Below are 21,527 nucleotides of genomic sequence, written 5' to 3'. Positions count from 1 at the left end.
TTCTTCCTTTCCCCTTCTTATCCTTTAAAGTATATAAGCAAAACCCCAAGATTCATTCTCATAAAAAAGTTCTCCTGGCAGCAGGACCTCCACTGGTGTGTGTGGGTGGTAGAGTGGGCACAGTATGTGTAATGTAGAGCTTGCTTACACGTCACAGAGAAGGGAAGATGCAAGGGGGGTGGGCATCTGGTCCTTGTTTTGCACATACCCACCCTGTGTCAACCAAGAGGCCTGTTTCACTTCTCTGCAGTTAAATGGTGTAGCTTGTGGGAAAACATCCTTCCAGCCTTTCTAGAACAGCCAATAAATACTCCCACCTGAAAAGAGGGTATAAAAAGAACTCTGTGTAACAGCACAAATCATCTGAGAACATAAAGGATTCCCGAGAAACTTCCTGAAATCCCAACTGCCCCTCCTCCTGCAGACCCGCTCCCATCTTGGTGGCGATCAAGATTAAGGTTGCCAAGGAAACAAGACCAGAGACAGAGAGAAACTTTGTCTCATTTGGTTTCCCCAGCACTCACATAGTAAACATCCATAGGGGAGCAGGCTAAGACAACTGTAGAATAATAATTTACTTAGTCAAATTACTTTTAACGCATGGTCATGTCTCAATGTACATTTTGTTTTTCCCTGAAAGTTAGATCTTATACCTTAGTTGTCCAATGTCTGAGAAATAACAGAGCTCTAAAATGCATTGTCTGTGATTAAATTCAAATGCAGGACAGATGGCTTAGTCTGAGTATGTGTCAGACAGGCAAAGCACTTAAGATTTGCGACAGGCAAGACCAAGAATTAACTGCTAAGTTTTTGCATTTATTCATACTTTTCTGTGCGCCATGAATATGGCTGTAAAACTTACTTAAGGGTCCTCATTTTATTCAAAATACTCCCAAACAATGCTCTCCTTTTGGCAAACCAGATGCCCTCTTCTCAACCTCACTAACTCAAAAACCATTTTGCTCATGCTGTATGTATTGTGTACATTTTTTATTCACTCAGACCTTCAGTATGAAAACAGCAAACTTCTGAAAACGCACCTTGCCCGGAAACCACAATGTTCTTCTCCACTTCACTCTTGTGAATCTTTTTATTAAAATATTTAATTATCTTATTGAACAAACATTTGTCTGTGGAGATGTACAAAGAGTAACCCAACAAGGACAAGCAACGGGTGTTTATTAAGAGCTTGCTCTAGCAAGGGAGTTGGCTACTGTCACTGCCACCGTCACTGAGTCACTGCAGAGACTCAACAAAAGACAAAGAAGCAGGGAAACGTCATTTGAAAATAAGAATAATAAAAAAGAAGCAAGCAAGCTTCAGGTCTGATTCGAGCCGTTCTTGTGGGGAGAGTGCAGCTGTGCCAACTAGAAGTGGGGTTTCCTGCAGTGATTGGTTAGACGATGTTACTTGAATCTCTTGTTATTGATTTCTTAATAATCAATTAATTAATTTCTTGTTATTAATCAAGTCTTGACTGCTTGGGGCTGATTTTGGAAAGGGGTCATTGTTTGGCTTTCTTGACTAGTGGCTAGACATATGAGTCTGACTTCCTCCAACTGACAGACGGAAGGCCAGCTTTGCGGGCTGCGTACTACAGGTAAAGGATTGATTTGCTGGACTCGCTACTGCCCATGGTGTCACAGTTATGTTTGGGGATCGGTCTGGCCATGACTATTTATGTATTCAACCACAGGGTCAATCAACATCTTACAAAACAGCAAGCAGCATCAGTGGGCAGCCTCATAAATCGTCAACAATGAAGCAGCCCTATTTATTTTGAAATTCTCTATGATCTTATCCTCAGAAACTAGCTGTCAAGAAACACTGAGCCTTGCACCTCCTGTTTCTTTGATCATGCCTTCTGTGTTGCTGTAGGTTCACCAGCTGCCATGCCAGCCTCTTCAGACCAGGTCACCAAGTTGTGTCCTGATGAACCCAGGCAGCCTGGCTTCCCACAGCCAGGCTCGGCCCCATGAGTCACCTGCTTCCACATTCCTAGACCTAGAGCAGCAGTTCAGAACGTGCCTGGACATCCAGCTCCACCACTCCCTTAGGCCAAACCAGTTTCTCCCTCCACAAAATGGGGCTAAATGGCACTGCCTGCTCTTACAGGGCTGCTGCATGGCTGCCATCAAGGAAAGGCAAGGGTGCAGAACCCCTTAATACAGTTCCTGGAAAAGGGAAAAAGATGCTCAGATTTATAGCTGTTTATTTCTCGTGATGGCATGAGGCCCTAGCACTCTGTTATGTTCAACTCTATCAGTGATTAAACTGAATTATTAAACTTTTGTATTATCAAGCTAGTCAAATAATTATAAATAACAATGGTTATTAAATCTGTTTCAGAATCTCACATCTCTTTAGTCAAGATTATTTTCCAGATTAAGGAACTGCGGCTTAGCGATATCGACATTTCTCCATATTTATCCAACTGTGTTCATGTTGTGAAGACGAATTGAAGTAATAGTCAAGCACAATCGCCAGTTTGCACCTTCCTTCTCTAGGGTTCCTCTCTCTGCAGTTACACTCCCAGTGTCTGGCCTCCCTTCCCCCTTTCTAACAAAACTCACATTATTGCTTTGAGTGGCAAAGTAGCCAGATTTAAGTGTGCCCTCGTCCTAACCTTCCTTCAATCTTGGCAAGTTTGCGTGGTCAAGTTCTGGCCAATGAGATGTAAGTCTGTCTCCTTAGGTAAGCTTTTTTGGTAAACTCTTAGTATTCCAAGACCCTTGTCAGTGCCCGCCTTATGCCTGGCAAGCAATGGAAATGATGTGAGGTGCAGCTGTCAGTCTGTCGGGGGACCAAAGCCCTGGGCGGAGGCTCACATCCCTGTAACACTCATTGGGAGTGTTACATCAACCTGGACTGTCAACTCCAAATGGTCTCCCCATCAGGGTCAGCTTGATGCATGGCCAAAGGTACTCCACCTAGCACCGCTGTGTGAGAGTGATCCTAATGTACGAGTGAAGTCATTTTCAAACTATAATTAACAACTTAAAGTATTTTCTAAACCTGTCTACATATGCAAATGAGATAACTAAGACTTCCTGCGAACAAAAGTTCTGTTCAATCTCTCTACAGGAATTGTCTTCAACCTAAGGATTAGCATTAAGTCTTTCTTCCCCAGTATTCAGGTCCCACCCATGAATGCCTAACTGCTTTTTTCTTCGGATCATCTGGTGTTGGTCAAGGGGTGTCTGTGGGTCACCAACACCAGGCAGAATCTGAGGACTGAGACACTTGTTCTTCAAGACTTGGCTCTAGACCAGCCCCACCCAGCCCGGAACCCCGTGATCCTTTTGTCAAACCCAAGACATCTGTTCTCGAGCAGCTGGGTTCAAGTCCAAAGACTGCAACAGCATTATGTCTACTTGTGAGCTCTCCTCTACCTTCTAGCCAGAAAAGAAAATATGCAGCATTATTTTGCCCCCTAAACAATAAGGGGTTTGGCCCATGTGAGAACGGGTGTGACCTGAAGCCATCAGGAGGTGGGGATGGGAAGCCTCACCCAGTCCGGCATTGAGCTGCTTCCTTGGAAAAAGCTGAGGGGCTACGTTAGAAGTTTAGGAAACATGCATGTATTTCCACTTACTTCAAACGACTCCTAAAGCAAATCTCAGTGGATGAAAGAAGGTCTGAACTCCAGTCCTTTCTATAAAAATACAACCTGCCTGTGGAATACAAAAACTAAACTCTTACTTCTGCATGGTATGTGACTTTTATATTCCAAGCCATGAAAGACCCATCAAAGAGGCATTGTGCTTTGCGTAGAGATATTCTCAAGGTCAAAATTTCATTCAACGAGCAAAATCACTGAGATACATATATAGAACAAAACAGTCAATAAAACACTTGAAAACATTCGAAGGGAAGCACCTTTTGATACAAGAGGAACAGCTCCCAAATAAAGACCCCCACACACATTGAAGAGAAAATCTCTAATAATTTATTGACCTCCAGTTTCACATTGTGAAAAACAAAAACTTTTACAAAACCTCAAAAATGTCATCGTAACAAACAAGTACATATGAACATGAACATTTTACTTCAACTTATACAGAGTTTTGTGCGTGAACCACATACTCTATAACCAAGAGAGGGATATTACGCGGCTCTAATCACTCTTATTCAGACAGGTGTCAAACCCAGAGAAAAGGGGCTACACAATTATACCAGAAGTGGAAGGCTGCCTTTTGTTACCCGTTGCTACAGCAACCAATTCACAAAATAAGAAGAACCTTCCCCGTCTTATGCCAAGTTTTTTTGTGTGTACTGTGCTGTGAATTGCATTTGCTTCAAAGTGTGGGACGTTTCACGGGGTGTGAATGGTCAAGCAGTGAGCCCAAATGCCTATATCCATTCAAAGAGTGGGAGTCCAGAAAGTTCCCTGCAGGATGCGGGGGTGGGGGTGGGGGGCCCAGGGCACCCTTATCAGCGGCTCCCTTTGGCTCTCACACAGTAATTAACAGAGGATTCGGGGACAGGCCTCAACTTTGAAACAGCTGCAGAAAATGCATCCAGCTCCCAGAAGCCAGCCCCAGCAGATTTGCATCACAAACTACAGGGCCCTAACTGCTTCGCTATAACCACTCCCAGGGACCAGCCAGGGGACAAATCCAGGGACTGCTGCCAAGTACTGTAATGCTTAGAAGCCAATGGCGTATTTCTTTTGGTCCCACTATATTTATGGCACACCCAGATGCGTACAATTAGCCTAACGTACTAAGGTGGAAGCAGTAAGGATTTGTGTCATTACACAATAGAAGCACTCATGATGTGACAGGTTATCAGTCTTAAATCTTATTTTCTAAACTACAGCGATGTGAGAAACACCCGGCGAAAAACAGTTCAAGTTGCAAACTTTGGTCTTCCCCAGACACCTTCGAGGAAGCCTAGCACTAATATCTACCACAGCACGTGTTACAATAAACAAGCACTCAAACTAGCAAAGAATGTATTGACAACTGAGTCCCAGCTAGACTGGGAGATCCCTCAACAGGGGCCACTGCTCGTAATTCTTTGGTGTTTTGTGGCCAAATATGTCTCATTTGGGGGCACCAAAGAGGTTGTTTGGAGAGTCACCTAAGGGTGAGCCCTTGGTACACGCGGTACCAAGGTGCAGGTCATCTTGGAGAACTGGACCCTAACAGCACAGAGCAGAGAGGCTGTGCGTTCATCTACAGTGGTGAGTTCTGTTTTTCCCTGTTAACTATGGTTATGGCAAAGTCTTCTCACGGGGCAATAAATAGATAAATAAATAAACTTTGCACACTGACTTTACCTATGCCCTATGTATAGAACCATCCCACAGAACTTTCCAGGACTTCAGGATAGTATACAAAGAAACAAACTGGAAAGCAATTTGGTCCTCTCTACATTTCAGCAGCTGAGGCTGAAGTTCGGTGCATCAGATGTGAAAGCAGGGTGGAGAGAAGGGGCCTCTCTCTACCCTATCAGCCACCAGCCTCAGAAAATTCCATTAAAAGTTGGTACATTTAAAAAAGTGACCCCTTCCCCCCAACAGTTCCTCCTCTGGGATCTAAAGTTCCCACCTCCTAATCCTTCCCTGTCTCGGCATTCATTCCCACCCCCCTCCCCTGCCAGCCCACCCCCCACCCTCCAGTTATATCCCAAACTGTTAACTCAAAATTTAAGTTTTCACTTTTGTGCAGCAAAGCACATCTTAACAGCCACAAAATGTGCAAAAAACACACAACCATTCACACAGGTCCACACATATGAAGACAACGGGGGAGCACTGTCTCAGCATGCAGGCGTCAGATAATAAATAGCTAGATCTAGAACACATTCTTAACAGCTAAGGGGAAGTTTAAAGTCATTTATAAATAGACAAGAACATCTACCCAACGGCTCTCAACGACAGCCCTATTGTTCAGAGAGCCTCCTGGGGCGCACAGCCCCTTGAGATGAAGGGGGGGGCGGATGATGGCTCTCATGCTTGAGCCAGCCCCGCCAGCATCCCTCCTGACCCACAGACCCCTGCTCTCAATCTCCCACAGCAGCTGGTGGGGGAGCCTTCAAGCTCGCTCCTCAGAGAGAGGTGACAACCATTTCAAATTTTACACATAAATGGTGGAGCCCATGGAAATCAAAGGCTGAATATGGTACAGCCAGCGAAAAGGTCCAGCTTTTCTCTCCCTTTAAGGGGCTGATTAACGCTGACATTAATCCACAATTACAAGACAAGGACTGGATCACAGGTTCATTCATTCATATTTAAACCATGTGCTACGTGCACGGAAACTCCCGCCCCCCTCCCGCCCCCTCTTCCTTCATGTCCAGTTAAACATTTACAAGGTGCAGCGGATTTTACTCAAGTCTCGTAGCAACTTTTAGGTTTACTTCCTCTTCATTAAACTTGTCCTCCTCTCCAAAGCAGAAACCTCATGTTGACTTGTAGAGTGAGCTAAAATAGAAAAAAAAAAAAAAAAAAGAGCATGAAGGGTTTGTATTTGTTAGTAGACAGAATCCTAAATAAAAAGCTCAAGACACAGCTGGGCAACACTGCTTCTAAAAGTCTTAATTACTGTTCAGTAGGAAATATGTTTTAGGCAGTTGTCTCCATCGAACACACATGTGGCGTGCACACGGATGCAGACGGCTGCCTGACAAGAACAATGGTCTCCAAAGGATTTCCAGTTCCTTCCTAACCACGTGAGGGGTCTTCAAAAAGTCCGTGGAAAACATGTCTTCACTGATCAATTAGCCTGACGTACTAAGGTGGACTTACTCCTTCGGCGCCGAAGGAAACAGCTTTCCTTTCACTCTCCAGGAGCTTTGGGAAGTATATTCAAATTCAAGCCTATACATCTAGGTGTCATTATGTAGTTTATTTTCTGCTCCCGTTCACAAAAATTCATGTCTGTGGTTAAACAGAGCAACTGCAGAGTGATAATGGGGGAGGGGGGGCTCAACGGGAGGAGACCCTGGTGCAAAAAAAAAAAAAAAACCCCTTTGACCACCATAGAGGATTCCAAATTAAATTTATTCACCATATTAAGGCAGATGTATTAATCCTCTTACTGAAACACATCTCTGCTATTCATTACAGCACAAACAATGCATCAAAGCTGACAGCCCAAGGCTGGAGTTTGTTCTCAGAGTTCATTAGTCCACATTTAGGAGTTAACAGCTAGGCGGTGCTGGCATTGCTATCTACAGAGTCCACCGCCATCGGCCCTACAGAGAAAAATCAGAGTAGCAGCGTGGACAGGAAGTGTGCACACCGACCAGGAACTGGCTATGCCTCACACCACCCACCCCTTTCAGCTGCTGACTAGCAATTGCAGTGTAGATTTCTGCACACGTTATGTCTTTAAAACTTGAACCCCGTTTTCTAGCCCCAGTCTACGCCCTTACTGCTCTAGCTTTAAGTATAGACAAAGGGAATTCGGGAGGGCTCCTGCTAAGTACTTGCATTGAATTCTTGCTCACTTTTGTGAGTTCAGAAGTCTGATTCATTTCATTCACTGTTTCCTTTGGCTGGGGAGTTAACAGTGATTCAAGCCTTCAAGGCATTCCTTGGACAATTGTCATCCCCTTCGCCTACCTCCCTGTAACCTATCAACTTTAGGCCCAAAGAATGCATCTTGTAATAAAACATTTCAAGACATTACATATTTGAACAAGAAGAAAAAATGGCACACACAAATCTAAAAGAGAAGAAAGGAAGAATGGAGGTTAAAGGGCTGCCAGGTTGGGGTCGCACAGTATCAAGAAAATACAGGTCATCAAAGTCATTTCCTTTCTGTCCCTCCCACCCAGGGACAGAGCAGCAGGGGCCAGGGACAGTCTCCGTGGCTGGAGTAGCTCCTGCAAATAGACTTCCATTCATTAGTACCTCCATCTGGAGAGCCAGGGCAAGGGTCTGGTGACGCCAGGGCTGCTACCTACCCAGAACTTCTTTAAATCACCCCCATCCAGCTTGGAGGTTCGCACACTGTCTCGTGTGTAGTAAATTTCAGAAATTTAAACTGACATTCTTTCTATGGGAACCTGAAAGCGTGGCTTTAATCAGGGCTCAGGCTGCCCTTCTGCAGCTGCAAGCCTGCGCCTGGTGGGCCAGGGACGTAGAGGATACTGTTTCACAGATGACCCAACATGTTAATGGCTCTAGTTCCCAGGGATCCCAAGGCTTGGGTGGACTCAAGTGTTTGCTAAATATGCTCTTTGCAGGGTGAGAAAGGAGGAACCAAAAACACAGGGAAAAGATGAGTAGATACAAGTGAAAGGAACAATCTCCCACCACTCGAAAAGCCAATTCCACTGCTGCATCTCAGAGGATGCTCTCGGCTTATTGTGGGAAGGAAAACCAAGAATATTGAACACAATACATGCCAAGCACTGAGCAAGGCAATTTCAACTTTCTCCTCCCTGCCTCCTCATCAGTTCATCATCACCCATGTTTGAACTGGGACAGACATTAGGGCAAGTATAATTTAAACCATTCACTTGACAGAAAAAATCTTGAGCCTAGAAGGGTCTAGAACCGGAGCACTCATATGGCCACTCTATTCTTTATGTCTCAACTTCTTTCCCTTGCTCCGATGACACCAGTCTATACCAATCAGCATTTCTGACGTACTGCTGCTGCCACTGGAGATGTTACAGTTCTTCAGCGCAAATATAGTCTGTTCTGGACGAACACCCAATTTTGTAGCTATTAACTGATGCTTTCACCAACGAGGCTCTTTGAAATTGCTTTAGCATGGAGTCACACATTCGTATCGCAAATAAAATAGCCCATTTCAGAGCATTTGTTTATTTAGCATTACGAAGATGCCAGCGAGGCTGCAAAAACCAGTTTGGCATGGGATGCTGTAAGCCCAGCGGTTGCCCAGAGGTGTGACTGTCCCAGCTCCTTTAAAGGCGTGTGGTTCTGAAGCAACACTGCATTACTAAGGGCTGCTAACTGTCAGAGGCTGGAGGAGGCGAGCAAACAAATGGAAAAAATAAGTGAGATGAGAAAGGGAAGCCAAGCTGAATGATGTTTGTAAACAACTGTAGGAGACAGAAAGAAGAAACAAATGAGATGGAATCTCGTTGTTTACCTTGTAATTATTCCTAAGATTTCTGTTTACCCCCCTCTGATGTCTCCTTTAAAGGTGTGAAACACATGACTGGAAACTGTGCCAACAATGGGGCAGTTTTCACTACACTTCCTCCAAAAAGCACTTACTTTCTAAGTAATAAGCCCATGAATCACCCCAACAAACCAAGCCGGTCCATGTGTTGTGTGCTACACTCACGCACCAGGGGCTCCTGGACCCACCCTAAGGTTTATAGTCTAGCAAACTGGCCTTGAGCTCTGTGAACAGGGAGCTGTGTTCAGAAGTTATTGGAGGCAAACAGGGCCACACTCTTAAATCTATAAGACAGCCACTGCGTACTGCGACACCGAATGCAACTTCTGTTACATTTGACAATGGCATCAGCCTCAGTCAACTCTGAAACAATGTTAGGGTGGTTGAGGCAGCTCAGTGTGTCTGCACATCCAACAGGTTCCTGTGACATGGGGGCACTCTTTTGCGAGGACAGAGACTGCTTTCTAAACGCCCTAAACGGGATTTTTTTTTTTTATCAGGTGCCTCAAGTTTATTATCAAATGGCTTTCAGGGTGATTCACTTATGCTCTGGATACAGACCGCCCAGATTGATTTCTTTCATTTTAAATGAAAAAGAGACAGAGAAAGCATCCTTCTGCTAGGTCCAGCCCGACCCACGACGGGCGCTGGCTGAAGAAGCAGCTGAGAAGCCAACGCACATCTCGCACAGCGGCAGCAGCCCAGCCCGTGGACTCGATCCATCAGTGCAGTCTCCCGCAGCAGCTGAAGCAAGGACAGGGCTGCAGCGGCCCAGAGGCCAGGAGCAAGTGTCTCCAGCTCTAGACCAAAGCCGACTCTCACTTGATTTATTTACCTCTGTGCCCCTGGGCAACTACCTAGCCTTTATGTAGATGCATGTATTCATCTGTAACATGAAGCTAGTAGCATCCTTAACTGAGATGATCCGGTGCAACATACAGTATGGCTCTGGCGCACAGTGTGGGTTTCATAAACTCGCTGGCATCAAATACTAGACTCTCGGGGAAAACTTAAAAATGCTGGTTCTGGGGCCTCAACTACCAAATGAAAAAGCCTCTGTGGTTTTTACAAACCTCTTGGGAAGACTCCGAGCCTCCGGGAGGACGGAGAACCCTTGCATGGTCAATACAAGGATCTGTCTATCCTGAGGATACAAGTTCTTTCTTTGTACAGCTGTTGTGGGACTTGTGCAGAACCAGCTGTGGATCAGGGCTCCCTGCACCCTTGTGTCTGCAGCTACTCTGCTTCTTACCTCAAGCTCACTTCCTTCAGGACGCAGCTCCCTTAAGAAGGCAGATGCTTCCAAGTGCTGACAAACGCCGTCGGAATCAGCGAGTACGGCACCGTGGTGATGCTGTTCCACACGTCTAAAGTCGGATCGTAGCAGTCCAAAGTCTTGCATCGCTGAATGCCAAAGTATCCTCCGACCACATAGAGTTTGTTTCCAGAGGCCACGGCGTGGCAGCTCATGCGCTTGGCTGTCACATCGCCTACCTTTGTCCACTGGTAAGTCTCACTGTTGAATTTGTAAGCAGAGCAGGCAGAGAATTCTGTGTCTCCTCCCATGATGAAAATCTGGTTCCCCAGCACGGCTGCAGCTGTGTAACGCCAGGGCTGCGGGCAGGTGGCTGGCACCGTCCACCTGTTTTCACACTGATCGTAACACTGAACCTTGGGCAGCTTGTCGTGACTGACACTGGTACCCCCGAAAGCAAACAGCTTGAGTTTGGCGCTCACAACTGCGGCGTTGCTAACACCCTCTCGGAGCGGAGCTACCATGGTCCATTTGTTGGTGGTGGGGTCATAGTGTTCTACTTGCTTTAGGGACACTGAAGGGGAAGCTGGGAGACAGCCCGTGGCAGCCGTGTGCCCCCCGACTACATAGAGGCGGTGTTTCAGTTCAGCGGAGCCATGGCCAAACCTAGCCACGAGCATGGGTGCAGCCTTGGACCACTCCTCGTGGAGGGTGTCATAAACCCACACATCTTTTGAGACCCCGTTTTCGGAACCCCGCCCCCCAGTAATGTACACTTTGCAGCCGATCGCACACGCGCTGAACTCTTTCCTCGGGCTGGGAATGTCAGCCTTGGGAATAATTTCTTTGGCCTTCTGGTCGACCAGGTACAGCTTGTCACACATGAAAGTCTGCCCCCCCAGGAGGAAGAGCGCATGGCCGGTTTTCCGAGGCCGGGCACAGAGGCTGGTGACCACGCCATCATTCTGCAGGATTTTCAGTTTGCAACGGATGGCCTCTTCGACAATCTCCTTGCTTTTCCTCTGCTTGGTGATGAGCTCCTCCATGGCCACGTTCTCCATGAGATAGATGGCCGGCAGCAGCGCCAGCCTCACTGTCTGCAGAAGCTCGGGGAGGTAGCAGTAACGCTTCTTCAGGTCGTAGCTGATCCAGTTGATGGCGGACTCATACACCAGCCTCTCATCTTCCGTCTCCAGCTCTTCGCTGGACAAGAGCTGCACGACCATGTCCTGGGGCAGCTGCAGGAAATCTTCATTCTTGCGGATGGTCTGGAAGTTGCTGAGACACATCCTCCAGGAGAGCTCGTAGAGTTTGGTGCATTGGTGTGCATCAGAGAGCAGCAGCATGCCCAGGCAGTTGGTGGGGTGCAGGTTTTTCTCCAGGAACTCGGCACAGGCATCCCGGATGTCTTGAAACTCCAGCATGTCCCCCGCCTCCAGCAGCGACTCAGCGTTCTCCTCGTTGATGATGACCCGCGAGGAGTAGGCATAGTCGAGCAGCAGCTCCAGGACTTCGGGGTGGATGGAATTGTCGAAGTTGACCTCGCTGTCCTGGCTCTCTTTCAGGCCGCCACTGAACATGGCCTCGAAGTAGCGGCTGCACGCGGCCAGCACCGCCCGGTGGCAGGGGAAGGTTCGATTCCCGGCATGGAGAAGCACGTCGGTGAAGAGCCGCTGCTGGCGTAGAAGGTTCAGGTGGGTGAGCACGCTGTCGGCGTAGGAGGACTTGTGAAACAGGTAGATGTTGATGGAGCCGCTGCTGGCCCTCGACTTGCGGTTCTCGTGCACGCTGACGGACATTTTGTTCCGACTCCTGCAAAAAATAAGCGCAAAGCCAAATCTTTGAAAGTGAGGCTCCCAATAGCAGAACAAAGACAACAATCATTTCCAACAACAACAAAAAAAAACAACTTGCTGCTGGCCGTTCAGGCAACGACTGGAAGGGAAGACTTCCACGGAAGCAGGGCTGGTCCATAAATCACACGCTGGCAAAAAAAAAAAAAATCCCCGCATAAGAGCAGGTTCATCTTGGAAAACCTGATTGCCAACTTGATGGATATTAAAGTCCTTGACACAGTCAGTCAGAAAAAGCCAAAGGAATAAGGCCTCCTCACCACTCCCTGTCTTCGTCCGACTGCTGCTCTCATAACGCCGGCCTGGGCACCGGCTTTCATGTCCTATGCAACATAAAGCCATGGGTAGAACAAACACCCGCCAATTAAATTCCATGAAGAATTCCTTTGGTCACATCCAATCTGCCTGCATGTCCAGGAAGAAGGCCAACTTCTTCAACAGTCAAGACTTAAGTGCTCCAGATCATTTCGAATCAGACAGCTATACTGCTATAGGATAAAAAGCATCTCCAGAAAAACATTACCCTATGTTGGTCAGTAAGCTTTAGCGGACTGCACACAATGGGCTCTGGCCCTAGTAAGCACCCACCTCACTTCGTCTGGACAGCTTCCAAGGTGAGGATGTGACCCACAAAAGGAAGAATATTTTGAGTAGCATGCTCCTGCATCTTTTTTTTTTTTTTTCTGTTCTTTTTCCCTTATTCCAGTTCTTGGAAAACCAGTTGCAAGAACAAAAGATTTCCCCACCCTTCTCTTCTGATGAAAGAGTACGTGAACAGGACTGCTCCCGCGTACCTGCACACAGGCAGTTCAAAACGCAAACACTGCTTTATTTAAGTCAACACACACACACACACACACACACACACACGGTGTGCACTAAGAGCCACTGTTAATTTAGGACCACCCTATAATTTATTAGCTGACTGAAGTAAATTGAAATCACACCAGAGCCCAAAGCTCTCCTCTGCTTTCTCCAGCACAGAAAATGTAAAATGCTGCAGGAAGTGCCTATCAGTCATCTTCCCAAACCGCATGGCAGCCCCACTGCCTTTTTAACACTTCCTCTGTTACTTCAAAGGAATCAAGGCTTCAAGAACCTGCCTGTCAAAGGAGTCCTGAGGAAGCCGTTTATCCTGAGGCTAGACTGGGTGCCTGGTTCCAGTACCTGTGCCAACACAGTCACTCGGTCTTTTTAAATGTACATCTCCGGAATTAGTAATAAACGCAAAAGGAATGGTTTACCATTCAGTCAGAGACTAGAATAATAAACTGTACTTCCCTGGCCAGCTGTGATACCGCATGGAACAGCCCAGAACCCAATAAAGGTAGGTGCCTGCCAGTGCCTTTGACAGACAGGCCACATACCATTAGATGATGCAACTTGCTTTGCTTCATTCTGAGCGTGGCATGCAACCTCATGGTGAATAAACACAGCCTAGTGGAAGAAAGTATGTAACCAAGTCTTATGGCTGCAGGAGTGGGAAGACCTTACAAGGCACCCCAAAGCCTCCCGCTTAGGAAACCCAGCATCTCTCCTACTTTGCACTAAGCCCTACTGCCTTCCCCATGTGAGTCCACGTGGGAGCCGTGCCCTCGGGAACCTCTGTGAACACAGAAAATACCCAAAGCAATAAAGCATCCCTGCTGACCCATCCCTCCTGTGGCTGTCACTTGAATCACTGCTTTCCATTTCAAGTATTGTGAGCAACACCGGGAGCTTCAACTTCAAAAGATGGTCAGGAGCCTCCAGGGAAGCTAGCTGGAGAATGACGTTCCCGGGATGGAGGGGCGCACACTGCCTCGTGCTTGCACACCGGGACACAGCAGGTTTTCCTGAATATCAGACTCCTGGTGGTGTACAACAACATCCACAGCTCTACGTTGGGAAGGCCTTGGGTACGGCACCTGCATGTCTGGGCATGCGCCCGTCTTTTCCAGGTTGGCTTTGAGAGCCAGAGGTAAGACACTGCCTGTCATCCTGGATACTATCCGGCTGGAGAAGCTACACCTGCCACCTAACCTTCTGGCAGGAAGGTGTGACTAAAAATGTAACCAGCAAGGCTCAGGGCAGGTGACTTGGTTTCTGCCTCAGAACTGTGCAGACATCAAAATATCAGAAGCCCATGAAGTCACGAAATGTGCCTTGGTCATAAAAGGAAGCAACCCCTCAGAGACATACCATTTGCATGCCAAGGGGCCGCGAAGGACACACATATACTTAACCTGCATCTACAAAGAACACGGGTTGCTATGACCGTGAACATCAGAAGGGCTCTAGCCACAGCAGCTTCAGTTCTAACACTCCTTCCTCAGACTCTGCGATTCCCGGTCCACAGGTCCTCCGGGTCTCCACCTGATCTGACTCCAGGCACAGGAGAACCCCAGCAGGTCTCCTCAGAGAGCTACGCTATCGCTAACAATGGGCCAACATTCCAAAAACCTTGCTCACACACACACACACACTTTTCGCCATGTAATCCTCCATGATCAGTCGAACAAGTTCAATGTTTCTTCTGCACCTTGTCCACCGATTCCTACCCTTTGAACCTAATAATGGTACGCTAGACAGCGAATGCTTGCAGGGGAGGAAAACCAGTTTTGCAGAAACCAGTCCGTGTTCATTCATTCCCAGACACCTCTCCCCAGCGAATGCGCCCGCAACCACCGAGTCTGCATGCGGCTCCAGCTCTCCCCTCCACGCCGAGGCGGGCGCAACGTGGGCAAACTGAGCCCTGGAGGCTGTAGGCAGTGAGGCTGATGGGATCCCTGGCCGGGCTCCTCGCTTCCCTTGCCTCGGAGAGGAAGCCGGCCAGCCCCTCCACGGATCCTCTCCTCCCGCTTGCAATGCGGAAAGCTGCGGCGTGCGCAGAGGTCTCGGCCCCGGGGAGGGAAAGAGCTTCCGCCTCCCGCCCTGCCAGCCAGCCGGGCAGCCAAGCAGCCAGAGGAGTCGGGGCTCCCGCCGGCCCTGCGCGCGTTCACCCCTCTCGAACACACCCCCCAGCAGGCCGGGCAGCCCGTGCAGCCGGCGGCGCGGGCAACAGGTCCCCAAGCAGTGGAGGAAACTCACAGTAGTGGCGACTGGCCTGGAGCACGATCGGCTGAGTGCTGGCCTCGGTCACGGGCGTGGAGCCGACGAAGCGGGTGTCTCAAGCTCGGGAAGCAGCGGCGGCGACTGCCCGGGGGAAGGGAGCGCGCATGGGGCGCCCAGCGGGGAGGCGACCGCGCTTGGGGGGCCGGCGATCGCTGGCGCTTCCGCCTCGGCCTCGGGGTCTCACGCCACGGACCCTGTGCCCGGGGGGCCCGCGGGCAGTCTCCCGGACGAGTCCCGGGAGGGCAGAGCGAGCCTGCGAAGGAGGCGGGCTGGGCACCGGGGGAGGGAGTCGGCAAGCGCCTTGCGCGCCGGCGGCCGCCTGGCGTCTAGACTCGGTCTCCACAGCGCCACCGCCGCGCCGCCTCCTCTCTCTCTTTCTCTCTTTCTCTCTCTCACACACACAGGCCGAGAGTCTGCACTCGGCCACCGCGCGCCGGGCTATAAACGGCCGGCGGGGAGGGGTGGGGAGGAGGAAGACGGAGTGCGAGCGCCGAGACTGACACCGGGGAGGGAGGAAGCGCCTTAGCGTGGCGCGCGGAGGAGGAGGAGAAGGGGAGGAGGGGAGGAGGGGAGGAGGGGAGGAGGAGGAGGAGGAGGAGAGGAGAGGAGGAGGAGAAGCGTTGGGGAAGAGCCTGGCGGGGGAGTTAACCCGGAGAGGAAGCGAGGGAGGGGGCTGCGGGCGGTGCATGGAGACAAAGCGGACGCGCTCTCCGCCACTGGCAGCTGCAACCCTCAGAGATATGGCGAGTGAAACAAATTTTTCGGGGTCGCAGTGTCTGTGTCTCTTTGGATCAGCCTGCTTGAACGGATCGCCCGGGAACTGAGCGACCCCTCGGCAGGAGGGGCGCGTCCCGGGCTTGTCCAGAGTCGGGCGGGATGCTCAGCCGAGGCGGGCCAGGGGCGAGTGGTGGGTGTCCGCGACACGCGCCCCCGGGCAAGCCCGGCCAGCACGCTGGGGAGGACACTTTGGCAGGGGACTCAGTCTGCACACCCTGGGCACATGGAGGCTCGGGCAGGCAGGGACGCGGGCACGCGGCCAAACAGCCTGGAGCCCCCCTGGCGTTTCCCCTTTCCTCCCTTCCTCGCCCCGGGATGCTGCGCCGGGTCCGGCAGGAGCCTGGGCAGTCCCGGCCGCGTCCCGCGGGGCGCGCACCACAGCCAATAGCCGCGGTCGCTTCATTCAAAGCCAGGTTCTCAAAGGAGCCACCACGCCGGCTCTTCTGCGCCGCGGGACCGTCTCCGACACTGCCGCTCTTTTGTGTGTGTGTGTGGGTGTGTGGGTGGGTGGGTTACTGGTGTTTGGATGGAGTTCAGTAAAGTGGCTTGGGACACACACACACACACACACACACACACACACACACATCTAATGCCCCTCCTGCCAGAAGACTGGAAGGTGGTCGGAAAGTAACATCCGCCGGCGACCACTGTTGAATCCTGGCTTTTCTCTTGGCGCCTAGCTCGTGTCTTGCCACTGGGGAATAAGGTATTGGAATAAGGTTTGTGAAGGGACTGCGCCAAACCCCTTGTTTCACAGGTTAGAAAACAGGCCCGGGAAGGAAGATGTGAATGGCTTGGTCCCAGCTCCAGGGTGAAGCGCTCCATGATCGGGTCGCCCCCGGCCCCCCCTTTGCTTCCTCCGTTCCGGCCTTCCGTAAAATACCAGTTGCAAAAAATGTCCTCGGATGGCCAAGGAGGGGGCCACCTGGCGCTCCCAAGCATCCCGACGCCTCTGAAAATCAAGGCTGCGTGTTTTAGAACAATCCCGCTTGCCTTCAGTAGCGTTCTGGCCCCTTGCAAAGAAAGACAGTGCCCTCTGAAGTCCTTTGTTAGCATTAACTAGTCAAGCTCACGGCAAGCCTTGTTAAGCAGAGCCTCTGAGAGAGGGCTGCGCAAAGCCGGAGCTGGCCGGATGGGTCACCTGCAGAACCACGTGCAGGGAGTTGGGGAGCAGCCGCGGTGCAGAGGTGCGGAGAGCAGCCAGGCAGGCAGGAGCTGGCGCCTAAGGGGAGGCTCACGGAGATGCTGAGGACGCGAGTTAGGGGGCGAAAAGATGGCTGGGGACGCACATGCGTCTAACCTTCAGACACGTTTCTGGAGCCTGTGGCAAGGTGTCGAAGAATCTGATGAAGAGCGACTCCACAGTACCCCTAGACTTGCTTTGTCTGGCTGGGCTGTGGGTCAAAAGCAAGCATGTGGTTTTGAAGAACGACTCTTAGTGTCTTCCACTTGGGGGGATAGAGTTTGCAGCTCGGCAGGGGCATGCCTCACTTGCCTGATGTGTCTTGAATCGTTTCTAGACAACACGGAAATGGAAGGGGTACAGGGGTCCCTCGGGGGGGGGGCGGGGAGTTTTGCCACAAAGCAGCCATCAGGCTGGGGAACAGGGCCCCCGTCTCTGCTGTGTCTTTTTCACCGGGATCTGCAGAGAAGGTCCTGGAGCAAGGGGTCAGCACAATTTCCTTCTCCTAAGCAGGCATGGCTGCGAGAAGACCAACCTCCTCTGCTACATCAGCCTCTAGTGATGCCATTTTAATGTGGCTTTTCTGTTCCTTGCCTACTCCCTACGCTGCAAGAAAAGAAAAAGGGGGTCTAGTCGGGAAAATCTTGAAACACATTCGCTTGCATTGATGCTTGATTCATGCTTATGCATCAACAAATGAGTTTATGCAAGTTAGCAAAAAAAAAAAAAACTGAAAAGTTTTCAGGCTGTTGGGGCAGCTGGTTTCCTTCGCTGCAAGTGACTGGCCAGTTAGCCTATGTAGGATGATGGCAAGTCTCGCTGTGTAATTCCCGCAGCCTCTCTCCACCAGAGAAGAGATGAGCAAGTCTTGTCGCATTACAGGAGGAGAGCTCTTACTTAGTAAGGCTGCGATCGAACTGGATGACAACAGACAGCCGATATCTGAGTCAGAAACAACGGGCAGACACTGCCCGCTCCCCGCTGTACGTTAGCCGACACTTCAGCAAGATATGAGGGCAGTCCCAGAGGCCCCCCCCCGGGAACCTGTCTTTGCCTTGGGACACCAAACCAAGGTCTCATTTTTTTTATTGTTATTAAGAAGCTGTGCCCAAGGCTTTGGCCTTGTTATCTCTCGGAACAATGTTATTTTGTTGGGCTGCAAAATAAGCAGCATGGGGTTAAATGTATTAGCTGCCTTCCAACCTCATTTATCTTCATTCCTTCCTAATTTACACTCAGGCTGAATTAATGAGAATGATTTAATTAACATGGTGCGATCATGGTACCAGGGACAGGACAGCTCAGGGGGGATTAGGTTGAACCGTGGGCCCAGCAGCTGCCACCCTGCCTCCTGTGGCCTCCTGAAACCCCACCCGAATTCCAGGCAGGTCCCCCACCGGGTCTTCCAAAGGCAACCGCTTTGTTCTCTGAGTGAGATGGCACGGCTTCCCTTGCTTGTTAGTTGCTCGGTGGGTTTCAGGCCCGTGGACCCTATGTGGCTCCCGGGCCAACTGCTTGCCACACATTCAAGTTCCTCCTTCCAGAGGATCTAGTGGAGGTTGGATGCCCAGGCAGGGAGTGACATTTTCCAACTATGCATTTACTGGGACCAGCTCCTATGAAAACAGCAGAGGGGAGCAAGATGGGCAAGCGGAGAAGCTGAGCCGCGATGCCGTCTCAGGGATGTCCCTGGAGAATTGACCGTGGCGAGTGCAAGGGGGGCCAGGCTTCCAGAAGGCCAGGTCAGGCAGCCGCTGCGAGCAGACCACCCCAACGGGACACAGCCTTGGGTAGACTACACCAGTCCGAGAGGCAGTTGGGAAGAGGGCTGGTGGCCCAGCTGAAAGCCTCCTGTATCCGCACCCCCAGCAGCTGGCACAGTCGCTCACTTCCTAAGGAGGTGCGGTGTCATGCCAACCTGCACACGGCACCTGGCACAGACATCAAACCTAGGAAGTCGATCTTAGCTCCTCTGCGATCCTCTTATTTGCAAAATGAGAAAAAAAAGCTGATTATTCCTGAAAAAACAAGCACAAGGAAGAAGGTTTTCAGTACAGGAAGTTACCAGCATGTCAATTCTATTGGTTCTCTTGTTGAAAAAAAGCAAGAGGTCTAAATTGATTCTGTCCTGTATGGATTTGTCATCTGCATTTAGGAGGTTTTGATCTTTGTGTTTAAATGCTTGTATTAGGTTTCTGTTCTGCTGAGCTTGGAGAGGCCTCAGGATTGTATCCACACAAGCTTGATCATGATTTCATTTGCTCCCTGTGGCCATGAGATGTCCCACCATCTTGTATGCGTTTTTATTATGTGATTTTTTTTAAAGATTTATTTTTATTATTTTTTATTGGAAAGGCGGATATACAGAGAGGAGAGACAGAGAGGAAGATCTTCCGTCCGATGATTCACTCCCCAAGTGAGCGCAACGGGCCGATACTATGCCGATCCGAAGCCAGGAGCCTCTTCCGGGTCTCCCACGCGGGTGCAGGGTCCTAAGGCTTTGGGCCGTCCTCGACTGCTTTTCCAGGCCACAGGCAGGGAGCTGGAAGGGAAGCGGGGCTGCCGGGATTAGAACTGGCGCTCATATGGGATCCCGGGCGTGCAAGGCGAGGACCTTTAACCACTTGCGCCACCGCGCCGGGCCCTATTATGTGATTTTTTTCATTTAAAGTTCTAATTGTGCATTGCTGATGAATATAGATGACTTTTATGTTATGATTTTTCATGGAAAATGCCGTGTGGAACTTTGTCCTTTGAGCACTAAGCTCCACTGTTTGCGCTGAACTTCTCCGTTCATGGTCGTTCTAGCTGGTGAGTTAACTCTTCCTCTGAGACTTTCTTACCTTTATTTACTCATCTGTATTTATTTGCAGAGCTGAGTGACACATATGGGGAGAGAGAGGGCTGAGCAGTCTTCCACCTGCTGGTTCACTGCTCCGGTGGCAGCAGTGACAGATGCAGGCAGAGGTCTGGACTCTGCCGGTTTAGCCGAGTCTCCCACTTGGGTGGCAGGCCCCCAAGCGCTTGGGCCATCTTCCTTGGGCCCAGTAGCAGGGAGCCAGGTTGGAAGCTGAGCAGCAGGGACTGAACCTGCCATTGAAATGGGATGTTGGCTTTTGAGGCAGCAGCTCAATTTGCTGTCCCTCACTGCCAGCACCCGGACTAGGATTTGAAACCGGCAGGTCTTATTTTCTCTAATTACAAAACAAATACGTGGTAGAACTTGGGAAAGTACAGAATAGCAAAGGCTTTTACCATGAATCTTTGGGAAGCAGTGTAAGAAAAACGGTATTCTCTCCTGCACGAAAGTGACCTGAGTTCTTATCAAAGTTCCCCTTTCCACACCTGCTCCATCACTCTGGGCTTCGGGGGCACTCTTGTGTTTTGAATGAGCTTACCTCGCTCTCGGAGCAGTTATCTGAGCTCTGCTCCTGCACACCCAGGAAGCTGATGGCTTGTGCAATAGCAGCTGCGGTCCATGGGCCGGCCTTTGCCACTCTCCTGCCCTGCGGGATGCCAGCTTCTGTTTTGTATTGATTGATGATGGAGAGACAATGCTTCGTTCTCCATTGCTTTCAAAACCTAAACTGCTGCAAAGTGGGGGAAAAATAGTTTCAGAATCGCACACTCCAAGGAGAAACACCTGGCTATATTTAGAAGCAGGCAGACCGGCCCGAACACACACAGTGGAATAGAGGAATCGACTTTTTCCTGCCCTGGAGGTCCAGTGGGTGAGGCTTGCTCAAAGCTCTCTCCCGTCTGTGAGAATCACACTGGTTTTCTCTGGGTTTCGCCAAGCCCCTTCCCATTTTCCGTCATCTTCTGAGTGCCCCAGGTTCCTGGACCTAAACTCTTAATTTGTACTAAGTAATTACGTTCAAGAATTGACCGTTGTTCGAAGCAATGAAAATGAAGGTTTTGTTTGGCCTATACGCTCCGCTTCCAGGGCGGGATGCCAAGACTCTGAGCAGGTCTGGGCATGAAGAAGGGATCTTTGTGGTCTGAGAGCTTGCACCTTCAAATGAATATTAAAGGGGTCTTGTGGCAGTCGGAGAGAGCACGGTGTTTTTCTCATTGCATGCAGCTCCACTGAGACCCGACTGAAACCAGGAAGCTGCGATGAACATGAGCAGAATGAGAAAGAAGGAGACAGAGAAAGGCGGATGCGTGCGCGGTCTAAAAGGTCCCATGAATGTTCTCCGGGTTTGAAAGTGCCACCTTAGCAAGGGTTTGAACTCACACTTGCATGCACTCGC

At 50.0% G+C, this 21,527-nt stretch overlaps 1 protein-coding gene across 1 annotated transcript; it reads right to left on the bottom strand.

The window, feature by feature from the left end:
- Positions 1–5,621: 5,621 nt before the first annotated feature.
- On the bottom strand, positions 5,622–15,386 carry ENC1 (ectodermal-neural cortex 1). Its single transcript, XM_040985910.1, has 3 exons — positions 15,285–15,386; positions 10,360–12,174; positions 5,622–6,430 (listed from the first exon to the last, which is right to left on the bottom strand). Exon 2 carries the CDS (start codon positions 12,159–12,161, stop codon positions 10,392–10,394), a length of 1,770 nt encoding a protein of 589 aa, XP_040841844.1. The 5' UTR covers positions 12,162–12,174; positions 15,285–15,386; the 3' UTR covers positions 5,622–6,430; positions 10,360–10,391.
- Between the last annotated feature and the right edge of the window lie 6,141 nt (positions 15,387–21,527).

Source organism: Ochotona curzoniae, unplaced genomic scaffold (assembly GCF_017591425.1).
Source record: "Ochotona curzoniae isolate NIBS_2020 unplaced genomic scaffold, NIBS_Ocur_1.0 contig_4501, whole genome shotgun sequence".
Taxonomy (NCBI): domain Eukaryota; kingdom Metazoa; phylum Chordata; class Mammalia; order Lagomorpha; family Ochotonidae; genus Ochotona; species Ochotona curzoniae.
The sequence above is the reverse complement of the archived record's forward strand: the minus strand, read 5'-3'. Positions and strand labels throughout refer to the sequence as shown.